This window comes from Rhineura floridana, chromosome 4 (genome assembly GCF_030035675.1).
Source record: "Rhineura floridana isolate rRhiFlo1 chromosome 4, rRhiFlo1.hap2, whole genome shotgun sequence".
NCBI classification, from domain to species: domain Eukaryota; kingdom Metazoa; phylum Chordata; class Lepidosauria; order Squamata; family Rhineuridae; genus Rhineura; species Rhineura floridana.
In genome coordinates, this window is record NC_084483.1 from 183,202,869 (window position 1) to 183,223,756 (window position 20,888).

The window sequence follows — 20,888 nt, forward strand, 5'->3', positions numbered from 1 at the left end:
ATAGGTGAAACTGACCACAGGGGATGGGAGGAGGAAGGAGGGGAGGAAGGGCAGAGGGGAGGAGGTGGATGGGAGCAGGCAGCAAGGAGGGGAGTAGAAGGTCAGGTTTGATCATTTGAATGTTTATTGAGTTCAGTGGGATTTACTCCCATGCAATCATGCTTAGGATAGGTAAACCTGACCGGGGGGGAGGGAGGGAGGGCAGGAGTGGGCAGAGCAGGAGAAAGAAGGAAGAGGGGAGGGGAGAGGGGAAGGAGGGGAAAGGCAGGTCTGATCATTTGCATACTTACTGAATTCAATGGGATTTACTCCAATGCAATCATGGTTAGGATAGGTAAAACTGACCATGGGGGAGGAGGAGGGGGAAGGGGAAGGAGCACATTGGAGGGGGGCAAAGGAAGGGTGAGGGGAGGGCAGGTTTGATCATTTGCATGCTTATAGAGTTCAACGGTATTTACTCCTGTGCAATCATGCTTAAGATAGGTAAAACTGACCATGGGGAGGAGGAGGAAGGGGGGATTGGAAGGGGATGGGGAGGGAGGAGCAACGGAAGGGAGAGGGAAGGGGCAAGAGGGAGGGTGGGTTTGATCATTTGCATACTTTTTGAGTTCAATGGGATTTATTTCTGTGCAATCATGTTTGAAAATGGAAATGGACTGCCTTCAAGTTGATCCTGACTTATGAATAGGGTTTTCATGGCAAATGATATTCAGAGGTGGTTTTACCATTGCCTTCCTCTGAGGCTGAGAGGCAGTGACTGGCCCAAGGTCACCCAGTGAGCTTCATGGCTGTGTGGGGTTTCAAACCCTGGTCTCCCAGGTGGTAGTCCAACACTGACCGAGGGAGGAACAGGGAGGGGAGGAGGAGGGAGAGGAGATTGGGTGGGTGGGCACTGGGCAGAGGGGAAAACCCTTTTCTTTCCAAATGGAAAATATTGTGAGCAGTATCATTGATTTTCAGAGTTTCCCCCACCTTTTTATTCTACAGCAGGCACATGTAGCCTGCCACCCAAATTTAAACCAAAACTGTCCCTGGCCACATTCACACCAGACCTTTATTTCACTTTGGACAGTCATGGTTTCTCTCTAAAAATCCTGGGAAGTGTAGTTAGTGAAAGGTGCTGAGAGTTGCTAGGAGATGCCCTGTTCCCCTCACAGAACTTCAGTCAGAGCAGCTGATTGTTAAACCAGTCTGGGCATTGGAGCCCTATCAGTGGAATAGGAGTCTCCTCTCAGCACCCTTCACAAACTACACTTCCCAGGATTCTTTGGGGGAAGCCATGACTGTCTCATGTGAAATCAAGGTCTGGTGTGGCCCCCTGATTAGCCAAGCCCAGCAGCTGTGAGTCTGGCTTTTAGAACACTGACAGTTGGTTCTTACTGAGCATGCCCGACACTATCATTCAGTTCAATGCAAAATTTCTTAAATTAATTAAAAATCAGCCAGGCATTTTTTTTTAACTTTTAAACTGCAGCAGATGAAGGTCAGAGTATGAGGCAAGGTCAGTAATAGGATGAAAGGTACTCTGTGAACATGGCTGATTTTTAATGAACTTCAACGGATTATGAGAACTCTGACAGAAAAAAGTCCAAAAGGGGGCTGGGTTCCCCCCCCCACTTTTTAGATGTTGAACTCTCTATTCTCTCTGACTGTTTTGTGTATTGCCATGAAAATTTAGAGAGTTGTTAAGCAAGCGTTTCTGAGTTCAGGACTTTAAGTTTTGTAAGGTTTTGTTTTGAAATGAGCTTATGGGAAGCATCAGAATGGCATGGGGGTATTTTCAATTTAACATTGAAGAATGTGAAAAATCCACACTGCTGTATAAATCTTGTGGCTGTATAATTTTCATAATTTCTTTTACCCTTCCTCCTCCACACTCCTGCCACTCTTTCATAAGTAGAGCCTGCCATCTCAGTGCGAGGGTTCGTTGTACCTTCTAACCATGAATCTATTCTCAATTCCTTCACGCTGCTCACCCAACTGTTTATTTGTCATGTAATTCTGGGGAGTGTCTTGACTGTCTGTACAAACAGTCTGGTGAGCAAAGCATGAGAAAGAAGGAACAAGGAATCCTTTGAAAGGCCTAGCTATGTATATATTTCTGTCTTGCAAAACAGCTTATTAATTCTCCTTGTAAACGTGCCACAGCTTTGCCCAACAAATACACGCAGCTTAACACCTGCTAGAACATCTCTAAAGCCTCCATTAAGAAAGAGGCAGCCCACAAATTTCTAATATTCAAAAGATAACAGCTGTACCAAAAGGAACGGGCATCTGCTGTGCATCTAATGGATGCTGAGGGAGAGAGACAAAACCTGACATATTTATAGGAAACTTTAAAATTCTCCTCCCTCTCCCTGTCGTAGAGGATATGGCAAAACTCGGATTGCTGAAGAACTATTTTTGGCCATCACTATAACCTTTCAATTTCAGTATAAGACCACTGGGGATAAATGACTCATAAAAGAAATTTATCTTACCATGAATTTCTGTTTACTGGCAATAGGAACATAAGAAAATAGGAAGCTGCCTTATGCCAAGTCAGACCACTGGTGCATCTAGCTCAGCACTCCAGAGTGTCAGACAGCGATTGAACCAGAGATCTTCTGCATGCAAGGCATACGCTCTATCATTGAGCTATGGCCTTTCCCCAACATTGCCTGTGGATGGTGAAGGCTGGGTCCTTGTGTTTCTGTCATCCTTGTCTTGTCTAGTCCCAAATTTCCCTTGATTTTGTCTGTCTTCCTTGGGAAGTTTGTCTTCCTTGGGAATTGACTCCTGTCGCTGTTTATACAGCCACAAGAGGGGCTGCATGCTACAGCCAACATTGATTTTTCACCATCCACCATGCTAAACTGAAAATACTCCCATGCCATTCTGCTGCTTCCCATAAGCTCATTTCAAAATACAATCTTACAAAACTTTAGTCACCATAAGCCACCACTCACCATATGCTCAGAGGCACGTTATCAAATTCTTCCAAGCTACACAGGAAGTGAATTGGACTGTGAAAGACCAACCCAAATTGTGTTTATTTATTTATTTATTATTACATTTATATCCCACCTTTCCTCCAAGGAGCTCAAGGTGGCATACATGGGTCTCCTAGCTTTCCATTTTATCCTCACAAGAACCCTGTGAGGTAGGTTAGGCTGAGAGACTGTGACTGGGCCAAGTCACCCAGCGAGCTTCATGGCTGACTCAGGATTTGAACCGTGGTGTTCCAGGTCCTAGTCCAACACTCTAACCACTAAGCCACACTGCATTTTTACAAATTTGTAGGGCAGTATCATATCTCAGAGGTCAGTTCTCCTGCACCCCTGGTGCATTCATTATAGCTGCCCAATTTCCCTGCTTTTTAAAGTTTGATAGAAATACCTGTTGGCTATAGGTACATTCTTAAACCGCAAGGGTTTTTTGCCTATTAGTGAATTTATCTAAATAATAAAAATTTTCAGAGTCTTTCTGGTGTGTGTGAGTTCTTGGTGGGTGCTCTCTCTCTGTTGCCTGTGTGGATCTCTTTTCCCATGTGTTGTTTCTCCCTCCCGTGCATGTGTGTATGCATATGCATGTGCAAGAGAGAGACACAGAGAGAGTCATTTGACTTCATTAGTTGGAGTTAGTGGGGACAGCCTGCTGATGAGACCAACGCAATGATCCAATTTTCACCAGCCTCAGACAGGGTTGGTCTGATCAAGTGAGAGGGATGACTCCTCCCCCTGGAGAGGAGCAAAAAGGCTTTAGAGGACTCTGATCCCACCAGTGAATGGCATCATCCCTCTCAGAAGTGCCCTCTATCATTACAAGGCACATGCGAATACCTTATTGTGAATATTTGAGTTCTGAGCTATGATGACAAAGAATAAATTTCAGTTAAATCCACAAGAATTGGATCATTTCTGTCTACCTGGTTATATATGGTTTGTCTACCCAATAATGTCTTCCTGTGAACCTAATAATTTACCCAATGTTAAAATTTGTGATTTTGTTTTAACATGATGCCTTCTGCAAATTCCTAGAACTTCATCTGCCGAACAAAAACTCAGCACCATTCTGTTTCACAGAAAATTATGTACAGAGAGCCTTCGGGCTTAGGGCGGTATATAAATTAAATAAATAAATAAATAAATAAACAAAAATAAAATAGAAAAGCAAGGAAAGTATACTTGGTGTTCCTTTTCAAAGTGCTGTCATGAAGACCACAGGCCTACAATAAATACAACAACCTTCCTGAACGCCAGATGTTTTTGGACCACAACTTGCTAGTTTGAGAGGAGGCCATTGCTTTCAGTTTTTGACTGTTTTAAGAAGGCTATTTTTAAAAGGCTATTTTAACTGGTTTAAAAAGCTTTATTGTACTGTTTTAGTATTGTCATGTTTTCCACACTGGGCTCCTTTGGAGGAAGATGCAAGATGTACATTTAATAACCATAATCATAACAACAACTCCCATTAGCCCCAGCTAACATGACCAATAGTCGGGGATGATGGGAGTTGTAGTCCAAAACATATAGAGGCCTGGAGATTGGGGAAGGGTGAATTAGCTGAAGGGATAAAGACCACAGTCTTTGGGAGTGTTCTTTAATTTCTTTTTATTCTCCCCTGCCCCCAAATTATTTCTTGCTTTTAACCTGCCTTTAAGTAACTACAACTCTCAAAGTGAGGAACAACCATTTTAAAAACAAACCGTTAAAAGCCAAACACGTGTAAAATCAACTGAACTAACTAACTGAAGAGAAAATTGTGAGAGGAAATTATACAGCAGCCAAACGCACAGAAAACCTGCCTAAATAAACAAGCCATGAACTCAAAGCCAATGATCTCTGCAGGTTCCAAAACTTTAGATCCATGATCAAAAAGGTATACCAAACTATGAAGGGGCTGCCAATCTACGAGGTAGATCATCAGAACATTTTTAATACTATGTCTTAAAGCAGGGATGGGGCCTGTGGCTGTCCAGATGCTGCTGGACGTCATCATCCCTGACCACTGACAATGCTGACTGGGAGTTCAAGTCAAACAACATCTGAAGGGCCACCGTTGTCCCACCCCTGTCTTAGAGAGCAGGAAAGCATATAAACTAGGATTGGGTTTGTGCTCAGGACTAAATGGTTTGGGAAGAGGAGGGGTTGCCATTGGGTTATATTCAGCTAAATTAGAGAAGACTCACTGAAATTAACGAGTCTACGTTAGTCATATCCATTAACTTCAATGGGTCTACTTCATGTAGATTGGCCTTTTGACACTTGAGATGTATGTTTTTAGGACCCACCCTGTGTTTTTTTGTGATTTCAGGCTGTTTTAAATATTTTTAAATAAGTATTTTAAAACTGGTGTAACCCGCCTTGGACCTCTGAGTGAAGGGCGGGTAATAAATTTAAATAATAGTAATAATAAATTGAAACAACAACAACCACCCAGTGTGTCAGGCCTCCTTGTCTCTTTCTAGTCAGCAAAGGGTGCACTGGAAGACTAACACAGCAATCCAATGCATGTTTACTCAAAAGTAAGCTCCACTGTGCTCAATGGAGCTTACTCTCAGGTGTGTGTGCATAGAATTGCAACTTAAGTCTCTGACTCTCAGCCACAAAGTCCCTTGTGAGTTTGTAAAAAAGAAAAATGAAGTGTCAGAGAACTGAATGCATCCCTTCTCTCTAACAGACAAAACAAAACAAAAAATCACCATAACTAGCATCAGGAAAACAATGCAATCTATACACATTTTTACAGACAGAGCCCCTCAAAGAAAATAATTCCAAATAAATATCTTGTCACCTCACCCATCCCTTTTGAGGGATAAAGTATTAGAAAATATGTCATGTCATTTTTATGATAGGGCAGTAGTTTAAAGAAGTAGGTATTCATAATAAACCATTTTGCTGAAATCACATTTTTTCACCTGGATTCCAAGTGAGACTTTTGGCTCTCACAATTTAAGGTTATTCCCAGTGAAACAGGAAATACCACAGGACATAATTAGGCATTCCAATGTCTGATTACGGCTACAGCAATAAAAAATGAAAGTGTTACACACTGTAAATGAGTTCAAATGAACTGCATCCCAGAGTATTGAAGGAACTTGCGGATGTACTCTCGGAACCTCTTGCCATCATCTTTCAGAAATCCTGGAGAACGGGAGAGGTGCCGGAGGATTGGAGACGGGCAAACGTCATCCCGCTCTTTAAAAAGGGTAAAAAAGAAGATCCGGGGAATTACAGGCCAGTCAGTCTGACTTCAATACCGGGAAAGATATTAGAACGGATAATAAAAGAGTCAATTGGCAACTATCTAGATGACAATGCTGTGATTAGTAGGAGCCAGCATGGGTTTGTCAAGAAAAAATCCTGTCAAACTAATCTCATCTCTTTTTTTGATCGGGTCACTAGCCTAGTAGATGGTGGAAATGCTGTAGATGTCATCTATCTAGATTTCAGCAAAGCGTTTGACAAAGTCCCCCACGACCTTTTGATTAGCAAACTCGTTAAATGCGGACTACATGGGAATACTGTCAGGTGGATTCACAACTGGTTGGAAAACCGTACTCAAAGAGTGGTCGTCGGTGGCTCTGCTTCGGACTGGAAGGAGGTTTCGAGTGGAGTGCCACAGGGTTCTGTCCTGGGGCCGATACTCTTCAACATTTTTATCAATGACTTAGATGATGGGGTGGAGGGAAGCCTTATGAAGTTTGCGGATGATACGAAACTGGGAGGGATAGCTAACACAATGGAAGACAGGAATAAAATCCAAAGGGACCTGGATAGACTAGAAAATTGGGCTGAAATTAATAAAATGACATTCAATAAAGACAAATGCAAGATTCTGCATTTAGGCCACAAAAACAAAATGCATGGGTACAGGATGGGAAATACCCGGCTTAGCAGTAGTGCGTGTGAGAAGGACCTTGGAATTGTAGTGGATCACAAGTTGAACATGACCCAGCAGTGTGATGCTGCAGCAAAAAAGGCAAATGCGGTTTTGGGCTGCATAAACAGAGCTATAGTTTCCAGGTCGAGGGAAGTAATAGTCCCACTATATTCTGCATTAGTCAGGCCTCATCTGGAATACTGCGTTCAGTTCTGGGCGCCTCATTTTAAGAAAGATATAGACAAGTTAGAGCGGGTTCAGAAGAGGGCGATGAGGATGATAGCCGGTATGAGGAAAGGTTGAAGGAACTTGGCATGTTCAGTCTGGTGAAGAGAAGGCTGAGGGGCGACATGATTACACTCTTTAAGTACCTGAAGGGCTGTCACATAGAGGAGGGTACAGATTTGTTCACTGCTGCCCCAGAGGGTAGGACTAGGTCTAATGGTTTTAAGTTGCAGGAGCGTAGATTCAGATTGGACATTAGAAGGAACTTCTTGACAGTAAGGGCAGTTTGGCAATGGAACCAACTGCCTAGGGAGGTGGTGGGATCCCCTTCGCTGGATGTCTTCAAGCAGAGGCTGGACAGCTATCTGCGGGAGATGCTCTAGCTGTGGATTTCCTGCTGTGAGCAGGAGGTTGGACTCGATGGCCTACAAGGCCCCTTCCAACTCTATGATACTATGATTCCACCACTGGTTTTACATGGCTGGAATGCACAAAGCTAATGGTCACATCCATTGCTCCACCCACTCTTGCCTGTAGCCTTATCTACTTTTGCCTCTGGCACACTCTCTACTGGCATGCAGCCCCCAGACAGTTGTCCACATGGGAATATAGCCCTTAGGCTGAATAAGTTTCCCCACCCCGGACCAAGGGAATTCTTCCTGAGGCCCTTTGGGCAACCAGAATGCATCTGACTGAAGTTTCGCCCGTACAAGATATGATATTGCCCCTCTGCACAAAAACCAAACCTTATAATCAAAACATATGAAGAGGCTGATGTGCTATACAACACGTAGCATCCTTTCATGTGGAGAATTAAAAGACAACCAACAAAAGGAAAGCACCTTATATCTCAGGTAGAAGTCTCTGAAAAGTTCAGACCAGAGGTTTTAATCTGTAGCGTCTCCTTCAGAAAACCCCTTTCAATTAGATTCTAAGAACCAAAGCTTAACCTCTCTGATGTTTGATAAAAGAGCCTTACTTCAAGACTCTCTTTTGAAGATTTTTTTTCTTGTATGTGGTTTCTCTCTCCCCCTCCTCTCCCCCTGGTCACAAAATGGGATATTTTTTGTTCTAGTTTGTACTTTTTAGTCTGACTCATTTCTGGTTCTTTTAAAGTGAAATGCTGTTTGTTTTTAGCAGCAATACGTTACCCTGAAATATCCCCAGAGGCAAAGAATTTTTTTTATTTCAATCAATCAAAACACTTGACAAACCTGAAAATACCCATTACGTTTTAAACTGCATTTTGGATTATCCATCTGAGTTGAATTTATCGTAGCCATTCAAAACAAAACAAAACAATAGCCACCCTTATGATTGTCACAAATGCAATGATGTTGCAAAATTAGCAATGGAATTTAATTCATGTACTACTAATGTTGATGCATCCAGTTTAGGGCCTCTATCTCTAACAGCTAAAAGTAAGAGAAAGAATGTGGGAAAAAGGCATTGAAACATATGCACCATCTCTGAGATCATCTGCAGGAGCGGCTTTGGTCGTCCCCCGAGTTGGCGAGGCTCATTTAGCATCAACGTGAAATTGAGCATTCAGTGTCATCGGCCCAGTTCCTGGAATGCTCTGCCAACAGAGATTCAGCAGATGCTTTTTGTTTTAACTTTTAAACACCTGCTGAAAACCTTTCTGTTGTGTCAGGCTTATGCAGGCAATTAAGAAGATGTCTTTTTGCAATAGTTGACCTTTGTTTTTATTGTATTTTTAATGTTTTTATTGTACGGTGTGCGTTTTTTAACTTCCTGTAAACCATTTTGATGTTTCTAACGAAATAGTGGCACACAAATATATTTATAAATAAATTACCACATTACTCAGTCTCCTACACCTAACTACTTATTTTAAATCTTTTGACAATGTAGAGAATATTAAACCTAACCAGTGAGAGCAATCTGTAAGGATTTCTTCACAGTGGCCCTTACTCCTGTAAAAAGAAGTCTAAACAGGATAAACCTGTACGGGGGGCGGGGGGGGCATCCAAAGCTCAGTGCTTCACATGCAGAAGGTCCCATGCTCAATCCCTTGCAATGCCAGGTGAGAAAAGGATCAGGTAGATGTGATGGGAGAGACTTCTGCCTGAGTTCCTGGAAAGCTGATGTCAGTCATTGTAGAAAACACTGGGCTAGATGGATCAATATTGTGCTCGTCAGGCACCATCCTATGTGTACCTAACATAATCACCTGCATCTCTTCCAGTCTGTGTCTATGTTGGAATAGTATTAAAGATGTTTTCATTGCTTTATCATTTGTTGTTTGCGGTCCTAGGCTCCTTTGGGAGGAAGAGCAGGATACAAAATTCAATTAATAGCAATAGCAATAACAATAATTAATTTAAAGCCAGCATCCCATTGGTGCCCTACAGTCCCAGGTTCAGTCCTGTGCATCTCCGGTTAAAAGCCTTCAACTCGATTACGACTTATGGCGACCCTATGAATCTAATAGCATCTGTCGTGAACTACCTTGTTCAGATCTTGTAAGTTTAAGTCTGTGGCTTCCTTTATGGAATCAATCCATCTCTTGTTTGGCCTTCCTCTTTTTCTACTCCCTGCTGTTTTTCCCAGCATTATTGTATTTTCTAGTGAATCATGTCTTCTCATTATGTGGCCAAAGTAGGATAACCTCAGTTTCATCATTTTAGCTTCTAGTGATAGTTCCGGTTTAATTTGCTCTAACACCCAATTATTTGTCTTTTTCACAGTCCGTGGTATGCACAAAGCTCTCCTCCAACACCACATTTCAAATGAGTTGATTTTTCTTTTATCTGTTTTTTTCACTGTCCAACTTTCACATCCATATATACAAATCAGGGATACCATGGTCTGAATGATCCTGACTTTAGTGTTCAGTGATACGTCTTTGCATTTGAGGACCTTTTCTAGTTCTCTCACAGCTGCCCTCCCCAGTCCTAGCCTTCTTCTGATTTCTTGACTATTGTCTTCATTTTGCTTAATGACTGTGCCGAGGTATTGATAATCCTTGACAAGTTCAATGTCCTCATTGTCAACTTTATAGTTACATAAATCTTCTGTTGTCATTACTTTAGTCTTCTTGACATTCAGCTGTAGTCCTGCTTTTGTGCTTTCCTCTTTAACTTTTAACAGCATTTGTTTCAAATCATTACTGGTTTCTGCTAAGAGTATGGTAGTGTCTGCATATCTTACATTATTGATATTTCTCCCTCCAATTTTCACACCTCCTTCATCTTGGTCCAATCCTGCTTTCCATATGATATGTTTTGCGTATAGATTAAACAAATAGGGTGATAAAATACACCCCTGTCTCACACCCTTTCCGATGGGGAACCAATCGTTTTCTCCATATTCTGTCCTTACAGTAGCCTCTTGTGCAAAGTATAGGTTGCACATCAGGACAATCTGATGCTGTGGCACCCCCATTTCTTTTAAAGCATTCCATAGTTTTTCATGATCTACACAGGGTGATTTTCTTCTGAAATTCCTTGCTCCGTTCCATTATCCAACGTATGTTTGCGATATGATCTCTGGTGCCTCTTCCCTTTCTAAATCCAGCTTGGATGTCTGGCATTTCTTGCTCCCTATATGGTAAGAATCTTTTGTTGTAGAATCTTGAGCATTACTTTACTTGCATGGGATATTACGGCAATAGTTTGATAATTACTGCATTCCCTGGGATTCCCTTTCTTTGGAATTGGGATGTATATTGAATGCTTCCAGTCTGTGGGCCATTGTTTAGTTTTCCATATTTCTTGACAAAATTTGGACAGATTCAGGCTCAGTTGTTTGTAGCAACTCTATTGGTATGCCATCTGTTCCTGGTGATTTGTTTCTTCCAGGTATTTTAAGAGCGCCTTTCACCTCAAATTCTAAAATTTATTTATTCTGGTTCTTCATCATACAGTTCCTCCATGAATGAATCTGTCATCCTTGCACTTCTTTTATAGAGTTCTTCAGTGTAAGGGCTGAAGTGAAAGGCTAAACATAAGGGCCGCTTTTCTCCTACCAAGAAAGGCCCTCAGAACAGCTTAAAATATAGATGTTGTACCTAAGTCACAGAGTAGACCCACTGAAAGCAATAGACATTACTAACTTAGGCCCATTTATTTGAACGGATCTACTCTTGAGTATCGCTAAATTGGACAGAACCCTGTAATCTTAAACTATCACTTATTTTTAAACTATATATCTAAAACATAACAATAGCAATTAATCAGCCAAAACGCTGAAAGAGCACATTGGGATAAGTACTGCTGGGTAAGTTAAAAGTCTACCTAAGACATACTTTTAGGAACTTAACGATAAAACCATTTAGTTACCTTTTCTATAGTTTTTGGGAGAAAACACTGCTTGGAAAGTGTGAGTTACACATTCACAAAAAAGGAACAATATTCCAGAAGAGTCATTTGTAAAATAGCTTTTTTATTCATTAATCCTGAAAGCAATCCACATAGCCCAGAGCAATCTTCTTTTCAAGATTCTGTAATTTATTGAAACATCTGCATAGGAGGACACATTCCCAATTTCTCCACCACAGCATTTCCATGTGTAGTTTATTCATTCCTATGCAAAAACGATCAGGAAATTCTGATTGAGCTGCCTTTACATGCACTCTGCACCCATGTCATGTAGGTGTGAATGACAGCACAAGGTATACAGCAGGAGGGAATTAGATCATCACATCCACTTAACAATCCACAGTCATTTCAAGATGCTGATGACTCACTGATCTAATTAGGCAATTTGCTTCACGAGTCCAACCTGTGTGTTCTAGTAACATTTTAATTGCAGTAGCCATTAACTAATGCAATCATTTTCTAATTGCTTATTTTGTTTCATGGCATAAGAGGATTTTTCTTTTATTAGTGACCCACAGGCCTTAGTGAAGTCAGGGTGCCCAACATATCAACGCCAAGCACTTATATCTAACCTGGAGATGCATGTTAAAATTATGCTTCAATGGTGCCAGAGCTTAACCCCTTGGCTTCCTAGTGGCAAGAGCGGCTGGACAGCGGAACAGATTGTCTTGGGAAGTGGTGGGCTCTCCTGTCCTGGAGGTATTTAAGCAAAAGCTAGGCAGCTACCTGTCAGGGATCCAGTGGTTGCATCCTGCATCGAGCAAGGGGTTGAACTAGATTACCTCCAAGGTCTTTGCTTCTATTTGGAATACCATGGCACAACCCTGGGGAAACTCTGGCTTGAATTACAATATGCCACAAGCAGAACAGAGGCTAAAGGGTAAATAAGAGAAAGGAACTCAAAAGTTCTCGGAGGAGAATGCAGTTTGATCAAAAGTACTCAAATCACAACATTTAATTAACAACAGTATGTTCAGACTGCAGCTGGAATGCAAGCTTCATCTTTCTTTGGGCAGGCTTCTGGGTGAGGTATGATGCTTATTAACTAGACTATCTGGTTTTGTGTTTTAAAAATGGCTTTCAGGAGATCAGGGTAAACAGAACTACACACACACACACACACACGCACGCACGCACGCACGCACGCGCTTTTGAGGGGGAATCTAACTCTTCCTCATTTTTCTGCAGCAAGTTTCAGTGTCGTGTCATGACAATTGTGCAGAAAAAGATCTGTGTTCAAATACTACCTCTGAAGTTTGTGTTCCAAGTCCCAGCTTGCTTACTTTCAAGTACAATCTCCTCAAGAACCCCTCCCCGCCGAATACATGAAGTTGCCTGCAGTTCCTGAGGTTTTCCACATAAAAGGAATATAAAGTTCAAATAAATTTTTCACTAATTAAAAAAAAATTACCATGGCCAGGGTCCACAGGACTGCGTATGCACACACACACAACTTTGTCTTCAGATGCAGCTTTCTGAAAGTTATCCTTGCAGAATCACCAAAACAGCTCTTCAAGTAGTTCAGAGCAGGGGTCCTGCTTGCGGGCTTCCCCCAGGCACCTGGTTGGCCACTGTGAGAACAGGATGCTGGACTAGACGGGCCACTGGCCTGATCCAGCAGGCTCTTCTTATGTTCCTATGTTCCAAAATGTGGTCCGTAGACCATGCTTCATTCAGGTGGTCTGCAACATTTCTGTTGTTTTGTGGTTAGAGACAGGAAATTATATATCCAGCACATTAAATATTTATGTTGATTTTTAATTGTATTAATAAAAATACAATTAAAAATCATATCATATTTAGCACTGTGTATTACAACAGGCAGAAAAAAATACTAAGTGGTCCACCAAGACCCTCAGGAGTTTTCAAGTGGTTCGTGTGGGAAAAAGTTTGGGAACCCCTTGTTTAGAGGTTTTTGCACAAGCTTCTTAAAGGGAGAAGGGAGGGAACATAAGCGTGGCAGTTAAAGGAGCCCACAGAAGCACCTTCCAGCAGAGAAAAAATTCACCAACGGCTATAAATGTAAACGTACTTCCTTCAAGTCGATTCTGACTTATGGCGACCCTATGAATAGGGTTTTCATGAAGCTGAGAGGCGGTGACTGGCCCAAGGTCACCCAGTGAGCTCCATGGCTATGTGGGGATTCGAACCCTGGTCTCCCAGGTCATAGTCCAACACCTTAACCACTACACCACGCTGGCTCTCACCAATGGCTATAGATTCCGTATAAAGTGCATGTGCTAGGCGCATGGTTTTGTGTATGTGGGAAGAGCCCACAGTTCAGTGGCCAAGTGAATCCATTTCCAAGTTCAATCCCATTGCATGTCCAGTGAAAAGGACTTTAAGTAGCAGATGCTGAAAGGGATATTTGGAGATCATAGAATCATAGAGTTGGAAGGGGCCTATAAGGCCATTGAATCCAACCCCCTGCTAAATGCAAGAATCAAAATTAAAGCATACCTGACAGGTGGCTGTCCAGCTGCCTCTTGAATGCCTCCAGTATTGGAGAGCCCACCACCTCCCTAGGTAATTGGTTCCATTGTCATGACGCTCTAATAGTCAGGAAGTTTTTCCTGATGTTGTCGAAATATGGCTTCCTGTAACTTATTCCGTGTCCTGCACTCTGGGATGATCGAGAAGAGATCCTGGCGTTCCTCTGTGTGACAACCTTTCAAGTACTTGAAGAATGCTATCGTATCTCCGCTCAGTCTTCTCTTCTCAAAGCCAAACACACCCAGTTCTTTCAGTCTCTCCTCATTGAACTTTGTTTCCAGTGCCCTCATCATTCTTCTTACCTTCCTCTGCATCTGTTCCAGTTTGTCTGCATACTTCTTAAAGTGCTGTGTCCAGAACTGGATACAATACTCAAGATGAGGCCTAACCAGTGCCAAATAGAGGGGAACTGATACTTCACGCAATTTGAAAACATTACTTCTGTTAATACAGCCTAAAATAACATTTGCTTTTTTGCAGCTCCATTGTACTGTTGGTTCATATTCAGTTTGTGATCCCAGCAAGCCAGAATTGACAAACCCATGCAAAGAACATAGGAGGCTGCCTTATACCAAGGTATAAGGTAAATGTTCATTTCTGTTGCTTTAAAAACACCAGCAAAAAAGAACACTTCTAAAAGATATCTATTCAACAGAAGCCTCTCTTTCCCCTTCTGTTTCATTTTATTTTCTATTTTATTATACACTTGAAAAGAAAACAGCAGAAGCAAAAAAGCAACAATATTCCTAATTAGCAGTAGATATAAAAACAATGCTGCACTTCTACCATTCTGATTTTAAAAAACACATTTTTATTTATAGAATTTTATATAAAAATATACCCACATCCAGGCAGAGGTGCTGTTGTAAGAAGTAGCCATATTGCTCAGAATGTTCTTATGATGATTTTCTATTCAAACGTTAAGAAAATGATTTAGTTTGTTGTTTTAATTTGCTGTATCAGTTTCTAGGCTTTATTATAAGGTAATGTTAGTCATACTCTTAGACCCATTTAAATAAATGGACTTAAGTGCATTGATTTCAGCAGGTCTAGTCTGAGCTTGGCTTAATGTTGGATATCACCAATACTAATACTAATACGTAGGAGGAGGAAGAGGAGGAGGTTTAATTTTAGCTTCATACTACTGTTAGCTGCCCTGGGAACATAAATCTATATTGAAGATGTGGGATATAAATTGTAAGAATAACTAAATAAGTTATAAATATAACTTTAAGTATGTAAATTTTATGCAAATCTATGTGTTTTGTGGTGATACATTTCTTCTTTTTTGGCAATGCATAAGTGATCACCCTAACTACATCACAGTAGCTCCACTCAGGTAAAATATGAATCACAACCTATGCCTACCACTCTTATTTTTTCATCAGCCAGTGTCAAGATATTTGATCTTAAGGTATGTAAATTCTTGAATTTAAACGTCCTTAACCTTGGGTCCATTGATAGGCAATGTAATTCCTCTGAGGCATTTGGGATCATAAATGATAACCAAGGAGTATACTTTGTAAAACTTTCCCCATCCAGTCATACTCCATTAAATCTCCAATTATTAAGAGAATAATTACTCTGTGGTGTTCCAGTATCCCCTCCCCAGTTATTGTTCATTTACCAACCTTTTCTTTCATTTTCTATTATTATTTATTAATTTATATGGCGCTAACAAGCCAAAATATCTTCTACACCATTTACAAGTATAAAATCAATTGTACACATAATTAAAATACACAATAAAACAATTCCATCAAAACACTAAGAACATCCATACTGAAAACACACAATAAAACAAGCTTCTTAAAAAACATAACAATTAAAAGAGTTAAAAGAGTTATTAAAACAGTTAGCTCAAGAGGTTCAAGTTCAGGGAAAGGCTTATCTAAGAGTTGGCAGAATGCCTATACTGATGGGGCCTCTCACATTTCAGAGTGGGGGGACATTCCATAACACTGGTGCAACCAGTGAAAAAGCCCACCTCTGGGTTACTACATAGAGGGCTTCTAAAAAAGCATAGGGTGAATAGGGAAAAAACTTAAGTGCTCGACATGCAAGATATGGGGGCATATCCAACTGCAACTTAAAAATTCACCTTAAAACACAATAGCTACTTCGTATTGATGCACAAGTTAATACGAAGAGGTCTTAAAACACACAGGCTGCAATTCTATAAGTTACTTGGGAGTAAGTCCTATTGGTGTCCTTTGGCACTGCCTGAGGAGTCTGACTGATGTATTATAAACCAGGTATGGGGAATCCAGACAGTGTGCCAGGCCCCACCACCAGCTTTTGGGTTAGCACAAGAGGCTGCAATGGGGTGATGGGGGTGGGCAAGTCCCATTCTGTGGGCAGAAGTCTGTTCACGGATCGTCGGATCCAAGCCAAACAGGTGCAATTCAATTTCATATTTTAGATTAAACTTTGGTAATTTAGAAATGTAATATATATATAAAACCTAAACCAGGGACTATTTGACTCCACTATCAGATTAGTAGCATCTTCTGTATGAGTGTAGGAGAGTTAAATGTAAGATCATGACATTGATTATAGATTTGATTGATTTGAATGCATGGGTTTGTGTTCAAAAATGGTGACAGTTTGAACCAATCTGCGTTGAAAGTTGAAAGGGCAGCCAGGCTAGACTTATATTATGCAGCTTTCTCATAAGCAATTAGCTTTCCCCACAAGAATCTGATAAAAATAGGTTAGTTAGAAACCGTCTCATCCTCTTCCAATTCTACTTAAACACACATGAAATTTATGTTGCATTTTTTGCTTTTATGATTTATTTTCTTCTTCTTTTTCAGAAGACACATTCAATTAAGTTATAACCACCATCCCCCTAAGGCTTGCAGATTTAATGTTCTGGAGGGGGAAAACTATTAAAACAGCATTGGAGAAGTTTAAAGACCTGGCAGCTATAGGATATAAATATCTTCTCCGTCTGCTTCCAAACTCAAATCTACTATATTCCAGTAACAGCAGTGAAATTAGGCCACCCTTATAGAAAAAGTAAGATGAAGGCTTCTGAAACTTTGTTCACGGCTTTTCCTAAGGCAGTACTTGTGATAATTACAGATTGATATATTAAGCCTTTGGGATAGGATGGCTCAAACAATTAAAAAAGGAGGAGTGCAATCCCATGTATGTCTACTCAGAAGAAAGTACCACTGAGTTCAATGGGACTTGCTCGCAGGTAGGCATGTATGATTGGAACCTGAATGGATTAAACATGTAAGCCTTAGTAAAATATAGCTAGCTGTAAATCACAAAGACCTGAAACCTCTGCTAAACAACACCTGCTCCCTCATTCGGACAACCCATTCATTCACTTAAGCATTCAATGTGGAAATGTCACCACAAAGCGACTTTTCCATAAAACATGTGCATAGTGAAATATTCTTGAACATTTACTTATTTATTAAAAAAAGTCCTTTTTTTAAGATCTTCTTGCAAAAAACCAGCTTGTAATCTTCAGTAAAAAACCAATCCACCTGATAAAATATAAAAAATACAAAGTGTCATATTCAACATAGCACTAGGTAAGTACAGTAGGGCCCCGCATTACGGCGTTCCGCTTTAAGGCGTTCAGCTGATGCGGCGCCTTTCATTTTCAATTTTAAAGGTTTTTTTCCCCTTTTTGCGATGTTTTGCGCCATTTTCGCGTCATTTTTGCACGACGCGACCCATTAAAGTCAATGGGGTTCCACTTTACGGTGTTTTCCGCTTTACGGCGGGGGTCCAGAACAAAACCCGCCGTATAAGTGGGGCCCTACTGTAGTTCCATCAGCACAAGGATTTCTTTGTGCAATGGAACTTTCCCCCCTCTCCTCCCCCTGCAAGCCCCCTAAATCTGTTCGTTCCCCCAACTCTCTAGAGCAGATTTGGGGAAGTCATGGGGCACACATGAGAGGAGGGCGGAAGTCTGTACTGATGGGACGAGTTAGTTGAATACCACCCAAAATATCGTACCATGCTGACTGGGTCTAAGGTCCATTTAATCCAGCATCCTTCTTCCACAAGCAGCCAAACGGATGCCACTGGGAAGCAGGGTGTGAAGGCAGTTCCTAGTGGTACGGTACCTCTGGACCTGGAGGTTGCCTATAGCCATCATGAATGACAGCCAGCCATAGAATGATCTGACACAAATATGTCTAACCCCCTTTTAAAGTCATTTAAGGTAGTGGATATCACCTGACAAATATATCTGTGGGGATCATAAAACATCTTTAAAGGAAATACTAATTAATTTCTTAGACACTAGAAACAAATAGAATACTTTGCTCATGAAATCTATTAAAGAATGGTATGAGAAAGTATGGGAATATGCTATAATGTATATAATTTGCTACAAAGTTAACATATTATTTGAGATTGAGAGATGGCAAACAAAAACAAGATAATTTATGACAAGAGGGATAAATTTTATTAAACAGAGCAGGAGAAGGAGAATCCACAACCTAACAAATTCAGGTTATGGATTCACAGTATTTTGATGTTATTCAGTGGATTGCTTTATTAGATAATATCAATCAGGGCAAATAACACAGAAATATCTTTTTTGTGTTTATGTAAGAGTGTACACATTTTCATTCATGTACTAAGAAAAGTATGTGTTTGTGATATGTATGGTACATATAAAAATATTTGTATACCTCTATTCAAAAAAAAAATCAAGGTGGTTTACAACAATCATACCTAAATACAATAAAAACAATGTAACATTTTAAAACAAGAGATTATCGACTACCTCTTATAGAAAGATATTTCCTTAACTGCCTGCATAACTTGGCAGCATAGAAAAGTTTTCAGCAGACATTTAAAGGTTAAAACAGAAGGTACCTGCTGAATCTCTATTGGCAGAGCATTCCGCAGGACTGGGTTGATGACACGAAAGGCTCAACTTCTTGTTGCTGTCAAATGAGCCAACTCAGAGCACAAGCAACAAAGCTCCGTGATCAAGCTGAGATATAATGATTCAGGCGGTCCCCAAGTTACCTTGGACCAACTGTAAGTTGTTCAGGGCTTTTTAAATGAATACAAAGACTTTGAATCTGGCTTGGTAGCAGATGGACAACCAGTGCAGATGTTTTAACAATGGTGTCACACATTGTCGGCAATGTGCCCCCATCAGCAGTTTGACCACTGCATTCTGCAGCAGCTGGAGTTTCCGAACCAGGCCCAAGGGCAGCACCACATAGAGCACGTTGCAGTAATCCAGCCTCAAGGTTACCAATACATGGACCACAGTGCTCAGGCAATCCCTGTCCAGGAACAGTCACAGCTGGCAAACCAGATAACACTGGTAAAAGGCACTCCTAGCCAGAAAGGAGACTTGGGCCTCTTGTGAAAGAGATGTATCTAGGATTACCACCATGCTACACACCTGCTCCTTCAGAGGGAGTGCAACCCCATCCAGAATGAGTAACTTGCCTATCTCCCAGACACAGGAACCACCCACCCGAAGAGCCTCTGTCTTCCCAGGATTCAAGCACATATATACTACTACTGCTACTACTACTAATAATAACCAAGGAAACCTGCATTTCCTTCATTATGCAAACACTGAGGAACATCTAATACAGTAATGTCAGTTTAAATTCGCAAATGACCTGGAATTAAATATCAAGAGAACTGTTAATAGTTCTGACCATTTCAGCAGTTACCCAGAGCTTTAATTCTGCGGCCGGTTACATGCTTTTTTTAAAAAAATGGGGAACGTTGGAATTTCCACATTACTCTTCAGGCCAGAATCCAAAGTCATTTATTCTGTATTCCTGAAATCCTGTCTACCTGTAGGCAGCTTCTCTTTCTCCAACTTTCCACCAAGGAAAGTTGAGTTGGCATAGAGTTTCTGCTCCCTCCACTGTTCCATGGAAACAAGCAGTAAAGAGATTGCACCTTTCCTCCCTTTCTTCCTCTTTTGAGGATTGGCTATTTTGGAAGTCAAAACTTTCCTCTCAGGAACAGCAGTCGCAGAAATGCTGAGTGCAGCAGTGGCAGACAAGTCAACTCATCATCCATCCACTGTGAAAGAAACCGGGTGAATTCTTCAGGCAAAACTTGAAGGTGCTTAACGTAAGCCAAGAAAGTCCTCCTATCATTAATTACAGTATCTTAGCAAAATACTGGAAACTGCCATGATTTGTTAATGAGGAAAATGGGCAGGCATGCTGAATCTCAGGCTTCTTGCTGCTTTTCAGTGATTTCAGTTCCAGATACTGGAGGATGGCTATTTCAGTAGCACAACCAAAACAAAATCATCTACTCTGCAAAGCATCTGGACGTAGTTTCTACCATAGCTTTTAAAATGTCTCCACTTCATAATATGAACGAAAAGGAAGCATGGGTGTGTGTGTACCTTTTCCATTGGCTACAGAGGACCTATTCATACAATCATTTTCACCAAATACAGTAGGGCCCCGCTTATATGGTGGGTTAGGGACCAGGCCCCCGCTGTAAAGCGGAAATCGCTGTAAAGCGGAACCCATTGACTATAATGGGCCACGTCGCACGAAAATGATGCGAAAATGTCGCAAAATGCCATAAAATCGCAAAATCGGCTTTAAAACTGGGAATTTCCCCAAATTGAAAGCCACCACATCAGCGGAACGCCGCAAAATGGAACGCCGGTAAGCGGGGCCCTACTGTAGTTAAAACTATCAAATGATAGCTTGGTAGGGGGCTGTTCATAGATTTCATTTCAAAAATAGATGTCACCATGAGAGGGAACAGCAGAATGGGCAAGACTTACCACCTCCTAACTTGAATGGGCAAAGATGATCTCCTAGTTTGGCTCCCACTGATGAGTAATCACTTGAGGTGATAGCTCAGAATGATCCAGGATGATTGATCTAAATCATGGCTGAATATATCAGTTTACCAAAATGAAGAGATGCCTTGCTTTTTATTGTTTAAGACAAAATGCGCTTCATCTGTAAACTCCAAAAAGAT

The 20,888-nt window shown here is 41.0% G+C and overlaps 1 protein-coding gene across 3 annotated transcripts in view; it reads right to left on the minus strand.

Moving 5' to 3' along the window:
* The window catches only part of SRBD1 (S1 RNA binding domain 1), a 265,692-nt gene that overhangs the window by 44,814 nt on the left and 199,990 nt on the right, over positions 1-20,888 (minus strand). The window contains exon 18 of one of the 3 annotated variants that reach the window (XM_061625424.1): positions 15,690-17,428. The exons of the other annotated variants lie outside the window; for them this stretch is intronic. Coding sequence (XP_061481408.1) covers positions 17,374-17,428 — 55 coding nt within the window. The 3' untranslated portion in view covers positions 15,690-17,373. Of the gene's footprint in view, positions 1-15,689; positions 17,429-20,888 lie in introns of those variants that run through there. 3 annotated transcript variants of the gene reach the window in all.